Source organism: Pseudophryne corroboree, chromosome 10 (assembly GCF_028390025.1).
Source record: "Pseudophryne corroboree isolate aPseCor3 chromosome 10, aPseCor3.hap2, whole genome shotgun sequence".
Lineage (NCBI taxonomy): Eukaryota > Metazoa > Chordata > Amphibia > Anura > Myobatrachidae > Pseudophryne > Pseudophryne corroboree.
Genome location: NC_086453.1, coordinates 112,916,074 through 112,928,921, shown reverse-complemented (window position 1 = coordinate 112,928,921; position 12,848 = coordinate 112,916,074). Strand labels below are relative to the sequence as shown.

The following is a 12,848-nucleotide window of genomic DNA, read 5'->3' as shown; positions in this document are numbered from 1 at the left end:
CCCAGCGAAAAATCCTTGCAGTTTCTGCCATTGCCCTCCTGCTTTTTGTGCCGCCCTGTCTGTTTACGTGGGCGACTGCCGTGATGTTGTCCCACTGGATCAATACCGGCTGACCTTGAAGCAGAGGTCTTTCTAAGCTTAGAGCATTGTAAATTGCCCTTAGCTCCAGTATATTCATGTGGAGAAAAATCTCCAGACTTGATCACACTCCCTGGAAATTTTTTCCCTGTGTGACTGCTCCCCAGCCTCTCAGGCTGGCCTCCGTGGTCACCAGCATCCAATCCTGAATGCCGAATCTGCGGCCCTCTAGAAGATGAGCACTCTGTAACCACCACAGGAGAGACACCCTTGTCCTTGGAGATAGGGTTATCCGCTGATGCATCTGAAAATGCGATCCGGACCATTTGTCCAGCAGATCCCACTGAAAAGTTCTTGCGTGGAATCTGCCGAATGGAATCGCTTCGTAATAAGCCACCATTTTTCCCAGGACTCTTGTGCAATGATGCACTGACACTTTTCCTGGTTTTAGGAGGTTCCTGACTAGCTCGGATAACTCCCTGGCTTTCTCCTCTGGGAGGAACACCTTTTTCTGGACTGTGTCAAGAACCATCCCTAGGAACAGCAGACGTGTCGTCGGAAACGGCTGCGATTTTGGATATTTAGAATCCACCCGTGCTGTCGTAGAACTACTTGAGATAGTGCTACTCCGACTTCCAACTGTTCTCTGGACCTTGCCCTTATCAGGAGATCGTCCAAGTAAGGGATAATTAAGACGCCTTTTCTTTGAAGAAGAATCATCATTTCGGCCATTACTTTGGTAAAGACCCGGGGTGCTGTGGACAATCCAAACGGCAGCGTCTGAAACTGATAGTGACAGTTCCGTACCACGAACCTGAGGTACCCTTGGTGAGAAGGGCAATTTGGGACATGGAGGTAAGCATCCTTGATGTCCAGGGACACCATATAGTCCCCTTCTTCCTGGTTCGCTATCACTGCTCTGAGTGACTCCATCTTGATTTGAACCTTTGTATGTAAGTGTTCAAAGATTTCCCATTTAGAATAGGTCTCACCGAGCCGTCTGGCTTCAGTACCACAATATAGTGTGGAATAATACCCCTTTCCTTGTTGTAGGAGGGGTACTTTGATTATCACCTGCTGGGAATACAGCTTGTGAATTGTTTCCAATACTGCCTCCCTGTCGGAGGAAGACGTTGGTAAAGCAGACATCAGGAGCCTGCGAGGGGGAGACGTCTCGAATTTCCAGTCTGTACCCCTGGGATACTACTTGTAGGATCCAGGGGTCCACTTGCGAGTGAGCCCACTACGCGCTGAAACTCTTGAGACGACCCCCCACCGCACTTGAGTCCGCTTGTACGGCCCCAGCGTCATGCTGAGGACTTGGCCGAAGCTGTGGAGGGCTTCTGTTCCTGGGAATGGGCTGCCTGCAGCAGTCTTCTTCCCTTTCCTCTATCCCTGGGCAGATATGACTGGCCTTTTGCCCGCTTGCCCTTATGGGGACGAAAGGACTGAGGCTGAAAAGACGGTGTCTTTTTCTGCTGAGATGTGATTTGGGGTAAAAAAGGTGGATTTTCCAGCTGTTGCCGAGGCCACCAGGTCCGATGGACCGACCCCAAATAACTTTTATACGGCAATACTTCCATGTGCCGTTTGGAATCTGCATCACCTGACCACTGTCGTGTCCATAAACATCTTCTGGCAGATATGGACATCGCACTTACTCTTGATGCCAGAGTGCTCTATAGTCAATAAAATACTGTCCCTGTCAAGGGTATCAATATTTTCAGTCAGGGAATCCGACCAAGCCACCCCAGCGCTGCACATCCAGGCTGAGGCGATCGCTGGTCGCAGTATAACACCAGTATGTGTGTATATACCTTTTTAGGATATTTTCCAGCCTCTCAGCTGGCTCCTTGAGGGCGGCCCTATCTGGAGACGGTACCGCCACTTGTTTTCATAAGCGTGTGAGCGCCTTATCCACCCTAAAGGGTGTTTCCCAACGCGCCCTAACTTCTGGCGGGAAAGGGTATACCGCCAATAATTTTCTATCGGGGGAAACCCACGCATCATCACACACTTCATTTAATTTATCTGATTCAGGAAAAACTACAGGTAGTTTTTTCACACCCCACATAATACCCTTCTTGTGGTACTTGTAGTATCAGAAATATGCAACACCTCCTTCATTGCCCTTAACATGTAACGTGTGGCCCTAAAGGAAAATACGTTTGTTTCTTCACCGTCGACACCGGAGTCAGTGTTCGTGTCTGTGTCGACCGACTGAGGTAAATGAGCGTTTTACAGCCCCTGACGGTGTTTGAGACGCCTGGACAGGTACTAATTTGTTTGCCGGCCGTCTCATGTCGTCAACCGACCTTGCAGCGTGTTGACATTATCACGTAATTCCTTAAATAAGCCATCATTCCGGTGTCTACTCCCTAGAGAGTGACATCACCATTTCAGGCAATTGCTCCGCCTCCTCACCAACATCGTCCTCATACATGTCGACACACACGTACCGACACACAGCACACACACCGGGAATGCTCTGATAGAGGACAGGACCCCACTAGCCCTTTGGGGAGACAGAGGGAGAGTTTGCCAGCACACACCAAAAACGCTATAATTATACAGGGACAACCTTTATATATATAAGTGTTTTTCCCTTATAGCATTTTAATATATATATATACATATCGCCAAATAAGTGCCCCCCCTCTCTGTTTTAACCCTGTTTCTGTAGTGCAGTGCAGGGGAGAGCCTGGGAGCCTTCCCACCAGCATTTCTGTGAGGGAAAATGGCGCTGTGTGCTGAGGAGAATAGGCCCCGCCCCCTTTTCGGCGGGCTTCTTCTCCCGTTTTTCTGAGACCTGGCAGGGGTTAAATACATCCATATAGCCCCCAGGGGCTATATGTGATGTATTTTTAGCCAGAATAAGGTACTATCATTGCTGCCCAGGGCGCCCCCCCCCCAGCACCCTGCACCCTCAGTGACCGCTGCTATGAAGTGTGCTGACAACAATGGCGCACAGCTGCAGTGCTGTGCGCTACCTTATGAAGACTGAAGAGTCTTCTGCCGCCGTTTCTGGACCTTCACTTTTCGGCATCTGCAAGGGGGGTCGGCGGCGCGGCTCCGGGACGAACCCCAGGGTGAGACCTGTGTTCCGACTCCCTCTGGAGCTAATGGTGTCCAGTAGCCTAAGAAGCCAATCCATCCTGCACGCAGGTGAGTTCACTTCTCTCCCCTAAGTCCCTCGTAGCAGTGAGCCTGTTGCCAGCAGGACTCACTGAAAATAAAAAACCTAACAAACTTTTACTCTAAGCAGCTCTTTAGGAGAGCCACCTAGATTGCACCCTTCTCGGCCGGGCACAAAAATCTAACTGAGGCTTGGAGGAGGGTCATAGGGGGAGGAGCCAGTGCACACCACCTGATCCTAAAGCTTTTACTTTTGTGCCCTGTCTCCTGCGGAGCCGCTAATCCCCATGGTCCTGACGGAGTCCCAGCATCCACTAGGACGTCAGAGAAATTGACATTGCATTAATTCTAGAGCCCAGTAGGCAAATGTCCCTCTGGGCATCCCTCATATATAGGACAGTGTCTTTTATATGCCCCAGGGTCAGCATAATAGTATCCCTGTCTAAGGTATCCATTTCCTCAGACAGATTATCTGTCCCTGCTGCTACAGCACTACACATCCATGCCGACGCAATTGCCGGCCTCAGTAGAGTCCCTGAATGTGTATAAACAGATTTCAGGATACTTTCCTGCTTTCTATCTGCAGGATCCTTTAGGGTGGCCGTATCCTGCGACGGCAGGGCCACCTTCTTAGATAAGCGTGTCAGAGCTTTATCTACCCTAGGGGACGATTCCCAGCGCACCCTGTCCTCGGGCAGGAAAGGGTACGCCATAAGTAACCTTTTGGAAATCAGGACTTTCTTATCTGGGGAATCCCACGCTGTTTTACATTAACTCATTTAACTCATGTGAAGGGGGAAAAGTCACCTCTTGCTTTTTCTCCCCATACATATAAACCCTCTTGTCAGGGACAGGGTTCACCTCTGATATGTGTAAAACATCCTTCATCGCTATAATCCTATAACATATAGCTTTTGTCATTTTTGGTGGCAATTTTGCATCATCGTCGTCGACACTGGAGTCAGAATCCGTGTCGACATCTGTGTCAACCATTTTGGATAGTGGGCACTTTCGAGACCCTGAGGGCCTCTGCGCTGTAGGATCAGGCATGGGTTGAGACCCTGACTGACCCGAGGTATCAGCTTTATCCAACCTTTTATGTAAGGAGTTTACATTATCATTTAACACCTTCCACATATCCATCCAATCAGGTGTCGGCACCGTCGGCGGCGACACGTCAGTCAACTGCACTTGCTCTGCCTCCACATAGCCCTCTTCGTCAAACATGTCGACACACGCGTACCGACACACCACACACACAGGGGAAGCCCTAAATGAGGACAGGACCCCCAAAAGGCCTTTTGGAGAGAGAGAGAGAGAGAGAGAGAGAGAGAGAGAGAGAGAGAGAGAGAGAGAGAGAGAGAGAGAGAGAGAGAGAGAGAGAGAGAGAGAGAGAGAGAGAGAGAGAGAGAGTTTGCCAGCACACACCCCAGCGCTATATAACGGGTGGTCTTCAGTATGCCGGCTGTCGGGATCCCGGCGCACAGTATACCGGCGCCGGAATCCCGACAGCCGGCATACCGACACTTATTCTCCCTCGTGGGGGTCCACGACCCCCCTGGAGGGAGAATAAAATAGTGTGGCGCGTGTAGCGCACCACCGTGCCCGCAGCATGGCGAGTGCAGCGAGCCCGCAAGGGGCTCATTTGCGCTCGCCACACTGTCGGTAAACCGGCGGTCGGGCTCCCGGCGCCGGTATGCTGGTCGCCGGGAGCCCGACCACCAGCATACCATACTACATCCCTATATAACCCAGGGATTACACAGTAACTTAGTGTTTACCCAGTAGCTGCTGTATTATGATTAATGCGCCTAAATTTATGTGCCCCCCCTCTCTTTTTTACCCCTCTACCGTGATTCTGCAGGGGAGAGCCTGGGGAGCTTCCGCTCAGCGGAGCTGTGGCAGGAAAATGGCGCTGGTGAGTGCTGAGGAAGAAGGCCCCGCCCCCTCAGCGGCGGGCTTCTGTCCCGCGATTTCTTGTAAAATAAATGGCGGGGGCTCATACATATAACAGTGTGCCACTGTTTATATGCAGCTTTCGCCAGGAGGTAACAATTGCTGCCCAGGGCGCGCCCCCCCCCCCTGCGCCCTGCAGTGACCGGAGTGTGTGGGCGCAATGGCGCACAGCTGCAGTGCTGTGCGCTACCTCATGTGAAGACAGGAGTCTTCTGCCGCCGATTTCGATGTCTTCTCCGCTTCTGCCGGCTTCTGGCTCTGCGAGGGGGACGGCGGCGCGCCTCCGGGAACGGACGACAAGGTCAGGTCCTGTGTTCGATCCCTCTGGAGCTAATGGTGTCCAGTAGCCTAAGAAGCGCAACCTATCCGCAGTTAGTAGGTTTGCTTCTCTCCCCTCAGTCCCTTGTAGCAGAGAGTCTGTTGCCAGCAGAAGCTCTCTGAAAATAAAAAACCTAACTAAAATACTTTCTTATTAGCAAGCTCAGGAGAGCTCACTAAAAGCACCCAGCTCTGTCCGGGCACAGATTCTAACTGAGGTCTGGAGGAGGGGCATAGAGGGAGGAGCCAGTGCACACCAGATATTACTAAATCTTTCTTTAGAGTGCCCAGTCTCCTGCGGAGCCCACTATTCCCCATAGTCCTTACGGAGTCCCCAGCATCCACTAGGACGTCAGAGAAAAGGGCAGTTGTTGCCACGTTACCTTGCAGGAACAAGAACTTCACCCACAATTTGATTACCCCACTGAAAGCAAATGGCGATTCTTTAAACTAGCCTCATCCTTCCCTACATAAAGAATATGGATAGGTTACTACCCTGCTACAACCACTGTTCATATGGATCTAGCAGAGTGATGTTACTTTCAAACCTAAAAGCTCTGCTGATCCCATCTGACACCACTTGGATCTCTCCAGATCAGAAAAGATCCTGTGAAGAATAGTCAGCTACCGATTGGACAATCAGGGATTTGGTCACAAATTCACGATAATTTCCACAAAAAATTTCACACAATTTCTAGAAGTACAGTGTCCTATGGGGATGTGGTCAGGATCCTGCCGGTAGTACAGGGGTTAGGGTTTAACTACTTACTGGGATAAGTCAGGGTTTTCACCGTCAAGATCCAGCTGTCACAGTTCTGACCACATGCATCCCAACAGTCGGGAACTCATAACCAACTTGTCCTATGTGGCAATCCAGAAGGTATGGCCACTGCCACAGATAATGCCTAAGGCAAGATAGCCTGGAGAACTTAGACTATAAACTTTGCAAATCTCACTGCACAAAGAACCAGTAGCCAATTTTTGTTGAGGCTACAAATAACATACCTTAAGTTTGGGGATATCTTGAATCCTGACATCATCGGTAATGCATCCCACCACCACAGCAGTTTTGCCATCACGGCCAGGAAGGTTCATCTTGCGAATCTATTAAAGTAGAAGAATGGTTTTACGCAAAGGGAGGAGATTTAATTGTTAGTCTAAACTGACAGGAGCTATCAATTGTACCTACGTCCACAAATACTGGAGGCACCCATATTCCTGCTAACACCCTCCTGAGGCGACAAGCATAAACTGACAAAAGAAAGCCTGGCTTGGGCGTCCTAACCAGAACTTTAGACCTCTGATAATTTTCTGCGGATAAAACCTGTGCACTATAAGTAATGGGCGCTCGTGGCAGTTGCACCCGATTGGAGCAACAATTGAATAGCTCTGCTGGGCGCTCATGAAAACTATTTATTCTTCCCCCCCAAAGTGTTCACAGACAAATAACTTACATTGCGGTTATCAATTCTCACTTACAAGGGTTGATACAACTGTGGAACTTTCCAAGAACCAGTATCACTTGGATGTATTTAATAAACGTCAAACAAGATTTAAGGGGATTTTGACAGATACTGTTTTGCCATTCCTTGTGGTCTTTTTACCTTTCACCACTGAGCTGCCTGCAAATGCAACATTCAGAGCTAGAAGCATGTCTGGCAGCAATGAGCGAAGAGGCAACATATTACCATGTCCTAAGAGCAACATTAGCCACATACACAATCTAAATACAGTTTGCCATATAGAACATTGCATCTCTCCTTATTAAAAGTGCAAACAATTGTTAGTGCTTCTTTCATAAACGCACTTATAATATTGTTCCTGGGACCAAGCCTTGGCAGTTTCCATTGATATAAAAGCAATAGGATCCTTGCAGTCGCTAGGAAGCGTACATAGCGCCAAGGTGCGGTCACGCATTCATTGTACTCACTTAAGGCTATATCAAAAGGGTGACACGGGCAGCCATGGAGGGGGACGCAGTCCCATCATCTTTACTCTTCCGACATGCTGGGCTGCCCCTAAGCCTTCCCCTCACTTAACGGGTACTTGGTGGTGATCGGTAACCACAACTTTTCCGGACCGCAGGTGGGGAAGGCACAGGGCAGGCTGCTTTAGCATGGCGCCACTAAAAGGGCAGGGCTTATTTTGCAGTATTTAAAAATCAGGCAGGGCACGGTGCCCTGCTAGAAAAGGCCTAACGTGAGGAATATGTAATACTGTACTTCATTTTAATTCCACTTTTATATAAAAGATATTACCATCTTTTGTACAGTACCAGCTGAAGTGTCCCAAACAGAAGGAACGTAGATTTTACCAGGAACATTTTGGATTCAAGAATTACATATTTTAGCACAGGAGTAACTGTAGAACAATGGTGTAGAGAGGTGCATGGCAGACAGTACAAATAGCGCTACAACCATATAAAGCAGAGACCTGACTACACTAGAGCGCTAGCTATGGACTACAGCACATCACTGCTATTTGCAGTCATTAATAACCCAGCGAGATAAAGACAAAGAATTGAAATGCAATTACTTTAAATAGTCCACCACAGAATAGGACAACTACGCATTTCACAATAACGCCATAATTATTTCCAGTGCACTAAGTAGCCAAACGTCCTTATGGTATGCAGTTACAATACCGCTCATCGGGATCCCGGCAATCACAAAACAAACGCCGTTATTTCGACAGCAGTATAATCCTGCCGTCGGAATACCGGCGAGGTAGGCGATTCTCCCTGTGTGGGTGTCCGCAACACCCACAGAGGGAGAATAGAACCTGTGGGGAGCGAAGCAAGCCTGCAAGGAGCTTTCTAGCGCTCGCCCTGCTGCCGGCATTCGGGCGGGATGCTGATGTCGGTATAGTGACAGTCGACACCACGTACGCGCAGATCACATACTGATCCTTTCCTTATACACTCTAGATATTTACCATGTATCAATGCTTTATAAAAGGGAGAGACCCCCTATGGCAGTGTGCCCAGGGTACCCTGGGGTGTCTCTGTGCACTTCGATTGATGCTCCAGGACCAATTAAAATTATCTATGGTCAATGTAATAGGTACAACCAGTGCTGGTGGCCGCTAATCATAAAATATGACGACAAACAGAAGCAAATCTTGTCCCTCACTACACAATTACACCCAAGGAGGACATACACAATATACTTTAAAGATTTCTTTCTAAAATAATTCTCAGTATGAAACTTTTGACCCAAGTGTGCAGTGAAAAAAAAAATTCTGATACTCTAGGGTAGTGGTTCTCAACCTCGGTCCTCGAGTACCCCCAACAGTTAATGTTTTCCAGGTCTCCTCACAGGATTGCAAGTGAAATAATTTGCTCCACCTGTGGGTCTTTTATAATGTGTCAGTGAGTAATGAATACACCTGTTCAACTGCTAGGTGACCTGGAAAACATGAACTGTTGGGGGTACTTGAGGACAGAGGTTGAGAACCACTGCTTTAGGGCACCTTGATTGAGTTTGGGAACCACTACCCTAAGGAGTATACTACTTTATTTAGTGGCACACTTAGCAGTGGGTATACATTAAAATGTTAAACTCAAAAAGTATCTCAAACACCCACCTTAAAACAAGCAGGATACAAAGAATGTCTTACTGTACTCACAATAAAAGGAATATTTAAGAAGGTGGGCTACACATAGAATTCATGTTTTACCACTGCTCAGAGCCTTAAACTTCTGTACGTATCAATGCTACCAGGGCAAAATTAAGTTATAATACAGGGAAAACGCTGTTCAGTGCATTGGGGTGAAGCACTAACGGTGCCCACACACGGTGCTATTTGTGCTAGGTGCGATTTGAGCCTATACAATGTGTGCTAGGTGCGATTTGGGAGTGTACACACGGAGCTATTTGAACTACATTCGATTTTGAATACACTACAATGTACTATATGCGATGTAGTACAAAAATGCCTTCCTCCACATTTTGCCTTGATACGGACTAGACGGGAGCGCGCATCGCATGAGACAATACACACCGTGTGCGAGTGCCATAAGCAGTTTTCCTGTGAGCAGTCACATACAACAATGCAACAAATCCTGACTTAGTGGCAGATCAAGCTCGTTTCCAAAAATACATTGCATATCATTTAATAGGGCCCATACATCAGGCAACTACCGGGGCACTTGGCCGTTCTGCCAGTGACTTGGGTTGGGGGAATCAGGGAAACACAACATGTTATAAATCCATTGATTCGCCATTTCCATCCCAAAAAAAAAAAAATGATCAGCATCGGCGAGTCAGGGAATACTAATATGCTGTATTTTGCAGATTCGCAGATGGATCGCCCTCAGCTAAACAAGGAATGTCTGCATGGCTAGTATAACAGATAAAACACACATTTCAGGCACGTGTGTGAAAACATTTCTCAAAAGGATCACATCACTATTGGATACCTAATATGCTCTGAACACTATACTTGGAGAAAAACGGCATCCCTACAAATTACCTGTACCAGAGGAAAATAGCTTACAGAAGGATTCTAGTGCAGTACACCTGCCATGTAGTCACAGCAGAATAATGTAGCCCATACACTTGTGAGATATTAGGTACAATCCTTCGATTTCGACCACATATGTGAGATAAATCAAAGGATTGTATGCACATTTAAGGTACCATGCGACGCGTGGGCATGCCGCACGAATGTTGCGTCTCATAATATCATGTGCTGCACTTAATATTTATCGCATCGCAGTGCGATCGTATGTGTTTTTTTTAAACGCATGCAATATAATTTGCACTGCGACAGGCACCCGCCGGCTGCTCCCACTCGGCATTGACGTGCCCATCACATGATTACCATGCGATCTATCACATGGTAATCACTTTGGCAGTTCAGGTGCGATTTAATCACACCTGAACTGCTGGTGCGATGCCACGTCACTGGGTATCGCACAAGTGTATGGGCACCATTAGAGTTGGTACGTCAGACAATACTTAATACTAGAAATGCCGCCAAACATGTACAAAGTAACCAAAACTAACTGTGGACATTAAAGTATGAATTCTTGCTTACCATGCGGGACAGAGACAAGGGTGGCCTGTTGGTGCGGCTCATAAATAAACGTTTTAGCACCACTCTGTTGAAGCTGGAGTTAGTACGGCGGGCCAAGAAGCGATAAAGCTGCAAGAACATGAAAAACAATGAATAAATGGCAATTGACTTTTCGACTATACAACTTACAGTAAAACACTACTGACCTTAACCAAAAGTCTCAGATAGATATCCTGACTTTTTGGTTCTTTTCGCCGCACTTTGCGGTCTTTGTTGTGGCGGATATCTACTCCCTAAAAGAGAAAAGGGGAATGGAATAGTTACTTTTTTTAATGACTCCTTAAACTTTGGATTCCATTAAACTAAGAAAAGAAATAATTATATTATATACACACACATATACATGAACTTTTTACAGTCAAGTCTGTATTTATAGAAATAGACCTTCCAGGGAATATTGTAAAGATTACACTGTGGCAAGTAATCAGATGATTTTATCTTTAATGATCCACCATGTGCAGCTACTAAACAATCATAAATTAGTCTATCCAAAAGCCAGGTTGGTAAGGTTTAGATTGTCAATTACAGGGGAAAAGCCATCACAGCATTCACCAAACATAAATAAATAGGCTCAAGTTCAGAACATGGGACCCTCTGGGATACTAATGCTATCCACATGGACATCTATTAGGAATATTAACCTGCGGCGAGCGGAGCAAGCCACCTTGCCAGAAGTGCGACACAAGAAGCGAGCCCGCGAGGGAACAAGTGTAATGATGTTCTGAAGCAGTTTTATTACGCTAACCTAGGGGTACCATGTTCTGAACATGAACCAAACTTATATATGCATGCTCCTCAACCCATCTGAACCAAGACCGCTTATAAAGCAGATTCTCCCATATAAAAAAAAAAAAGGGTTGGTTGGATATTCTGTACATAGACCATTAACAGCGGATTAATGAAGCTCTAGGCCACACAATCACATAAGCAGCTATATGATCAAGCCTAAATTTACACGCAACTTTACTTGCAATATACCTGTGTGCCAGAACGTCATGGACACTATTACACTCCATTTTTTGGAGATAAAACATGCAAACAGAATAAAAAGCATAAGTACTGTACATACAGCAGATACAGTACTCTATCTGGGCTGACTGGAGGTACTTGCAGCAGTGGTCCAGGACCAAAACAAATTATTTATGGTCAGGGATAGGCAAAACCAGTGCAGGTGGCTGCCAATCATAAAACACAAGCACAGCTGTACACATCACCACATAACTGACCCTAGGATGACAAGTAGGCACAATTTACTTTTATTCATCAATAAGAAACGTTTGGCCTAGGGGCGCCTTGAAAAATGCTGATACTCTAGGGCGCCGTCTTTGAAGAAAGTTTGGGAAGCGCCGCTCCATCTCATCCAGCTCGCACAGTAATGAGGCATGTAGGAAGCGCAGCTCGGGCTGAGCACACACTGTGCACACAAGTAGCCGGCACGGGCTGTGGGGACACCATAGCCTGCAACAGAGTGATAGGAGTCATGCAGCAGCACAGAGGGTGACAGCACACGCCGCATGCAGCGCGCCCTCTGTCCGGGAACAGCAGATGCCACATCACTGCGCTCTATGGGACATACGGCCGCCGGGGGAGACTCTGCACTACACGCTACCCGGCGTCCGATACCGCCCCAACCCGCGGCCACGCACGGAGACGATGCGGCAAGAGGCCAGGGGACTGCCGCTGGCGGGACAAAAGAAGGAGATGGCAACGGATTGCGATCTAGCTCGATCTCTCACCATGATGGCGGCTGTAGCAGCAGCGGCTTCTCGGGAGGAAAGGAAAGAGAAGGAGAAGCCGCGGAGGCTTATGGGAAAGCACACAGAGACAGGAAGTTGTCAGAGAGAGAAGACGCTCTTCTATCCACTTTACTCTATGGTTACTCACTGGCTGGCCGTATAATAGACTGTTATTGGTTATTTAACAGGTGTTTTTTTTTTTTGTTATAGGGATATTTATCAAAACTCCTTCTAAAGAAGATGTGGAGAATTTCTCCATACAAATGATAGGTAGAATCTGATAGCTATGGTCAATACGTACATTTGTTTTCTGTTTTCTTTAGAAGGTTGATATATCCACGTCCTGTAACTCTTCAGTCATAACTGGTCATTTAAAAGACATGAGCAGCCCCTGTGTGTATAACTTATTATTATTATTATTATTATCCTTTATTTATATGGCGCCACAAGGGTTCCGCAGCGCCCAATTACAGAGTACAAATGCACATAATCAAAACAGGAAAACAGTGACTTACAGTTGAAGACAATATAGGACAAGTACAGGGT

The 12,848-nt window shown here is 47.1% G+C and overlaps 1 protein-coding gene across 1 annotated transcript in view; it reads right to left on the bottom strand.

Annotated features, from left to right (window-relative positions):
* The window catches only part of RPL18 (ribosomal protein L18), a 41,667-nt gene extending 29,258 nt beyond the window's left edge, over nucleotides 1–12,409 (bottom strand). Inside the window, exons 1-4 of the mRNA XM_063942745.1 lie at nucleotides 12,303–12,409; nucleotides 10,713–10,799; nucleotides 10,528–10,635; nucleotides 6,493–6,591 (exon numbers count right to left, since the gene is read on the bottom strand). Coding sequence (XP_063798815.1) covers nucleotides 6,493–6,591; nucleotides 10,528–10,635; nucleotides 10,713–10,799; nucleotides 12,303–12,305 — 297 coding nt within the window. The 5' untranslated portion in view covers nucleotides 12,306–12,409. The remainder of the gene's footprint in view (nucleotides 1–6,492; nucleotides 6,592–10,527; nucleotides 10,636–10,712; nucleotides 10,800–12,302) is intronic.
* Between the last annotated feature and the right edge of the window lie 439 nt (nucleotides 12,410–12,848).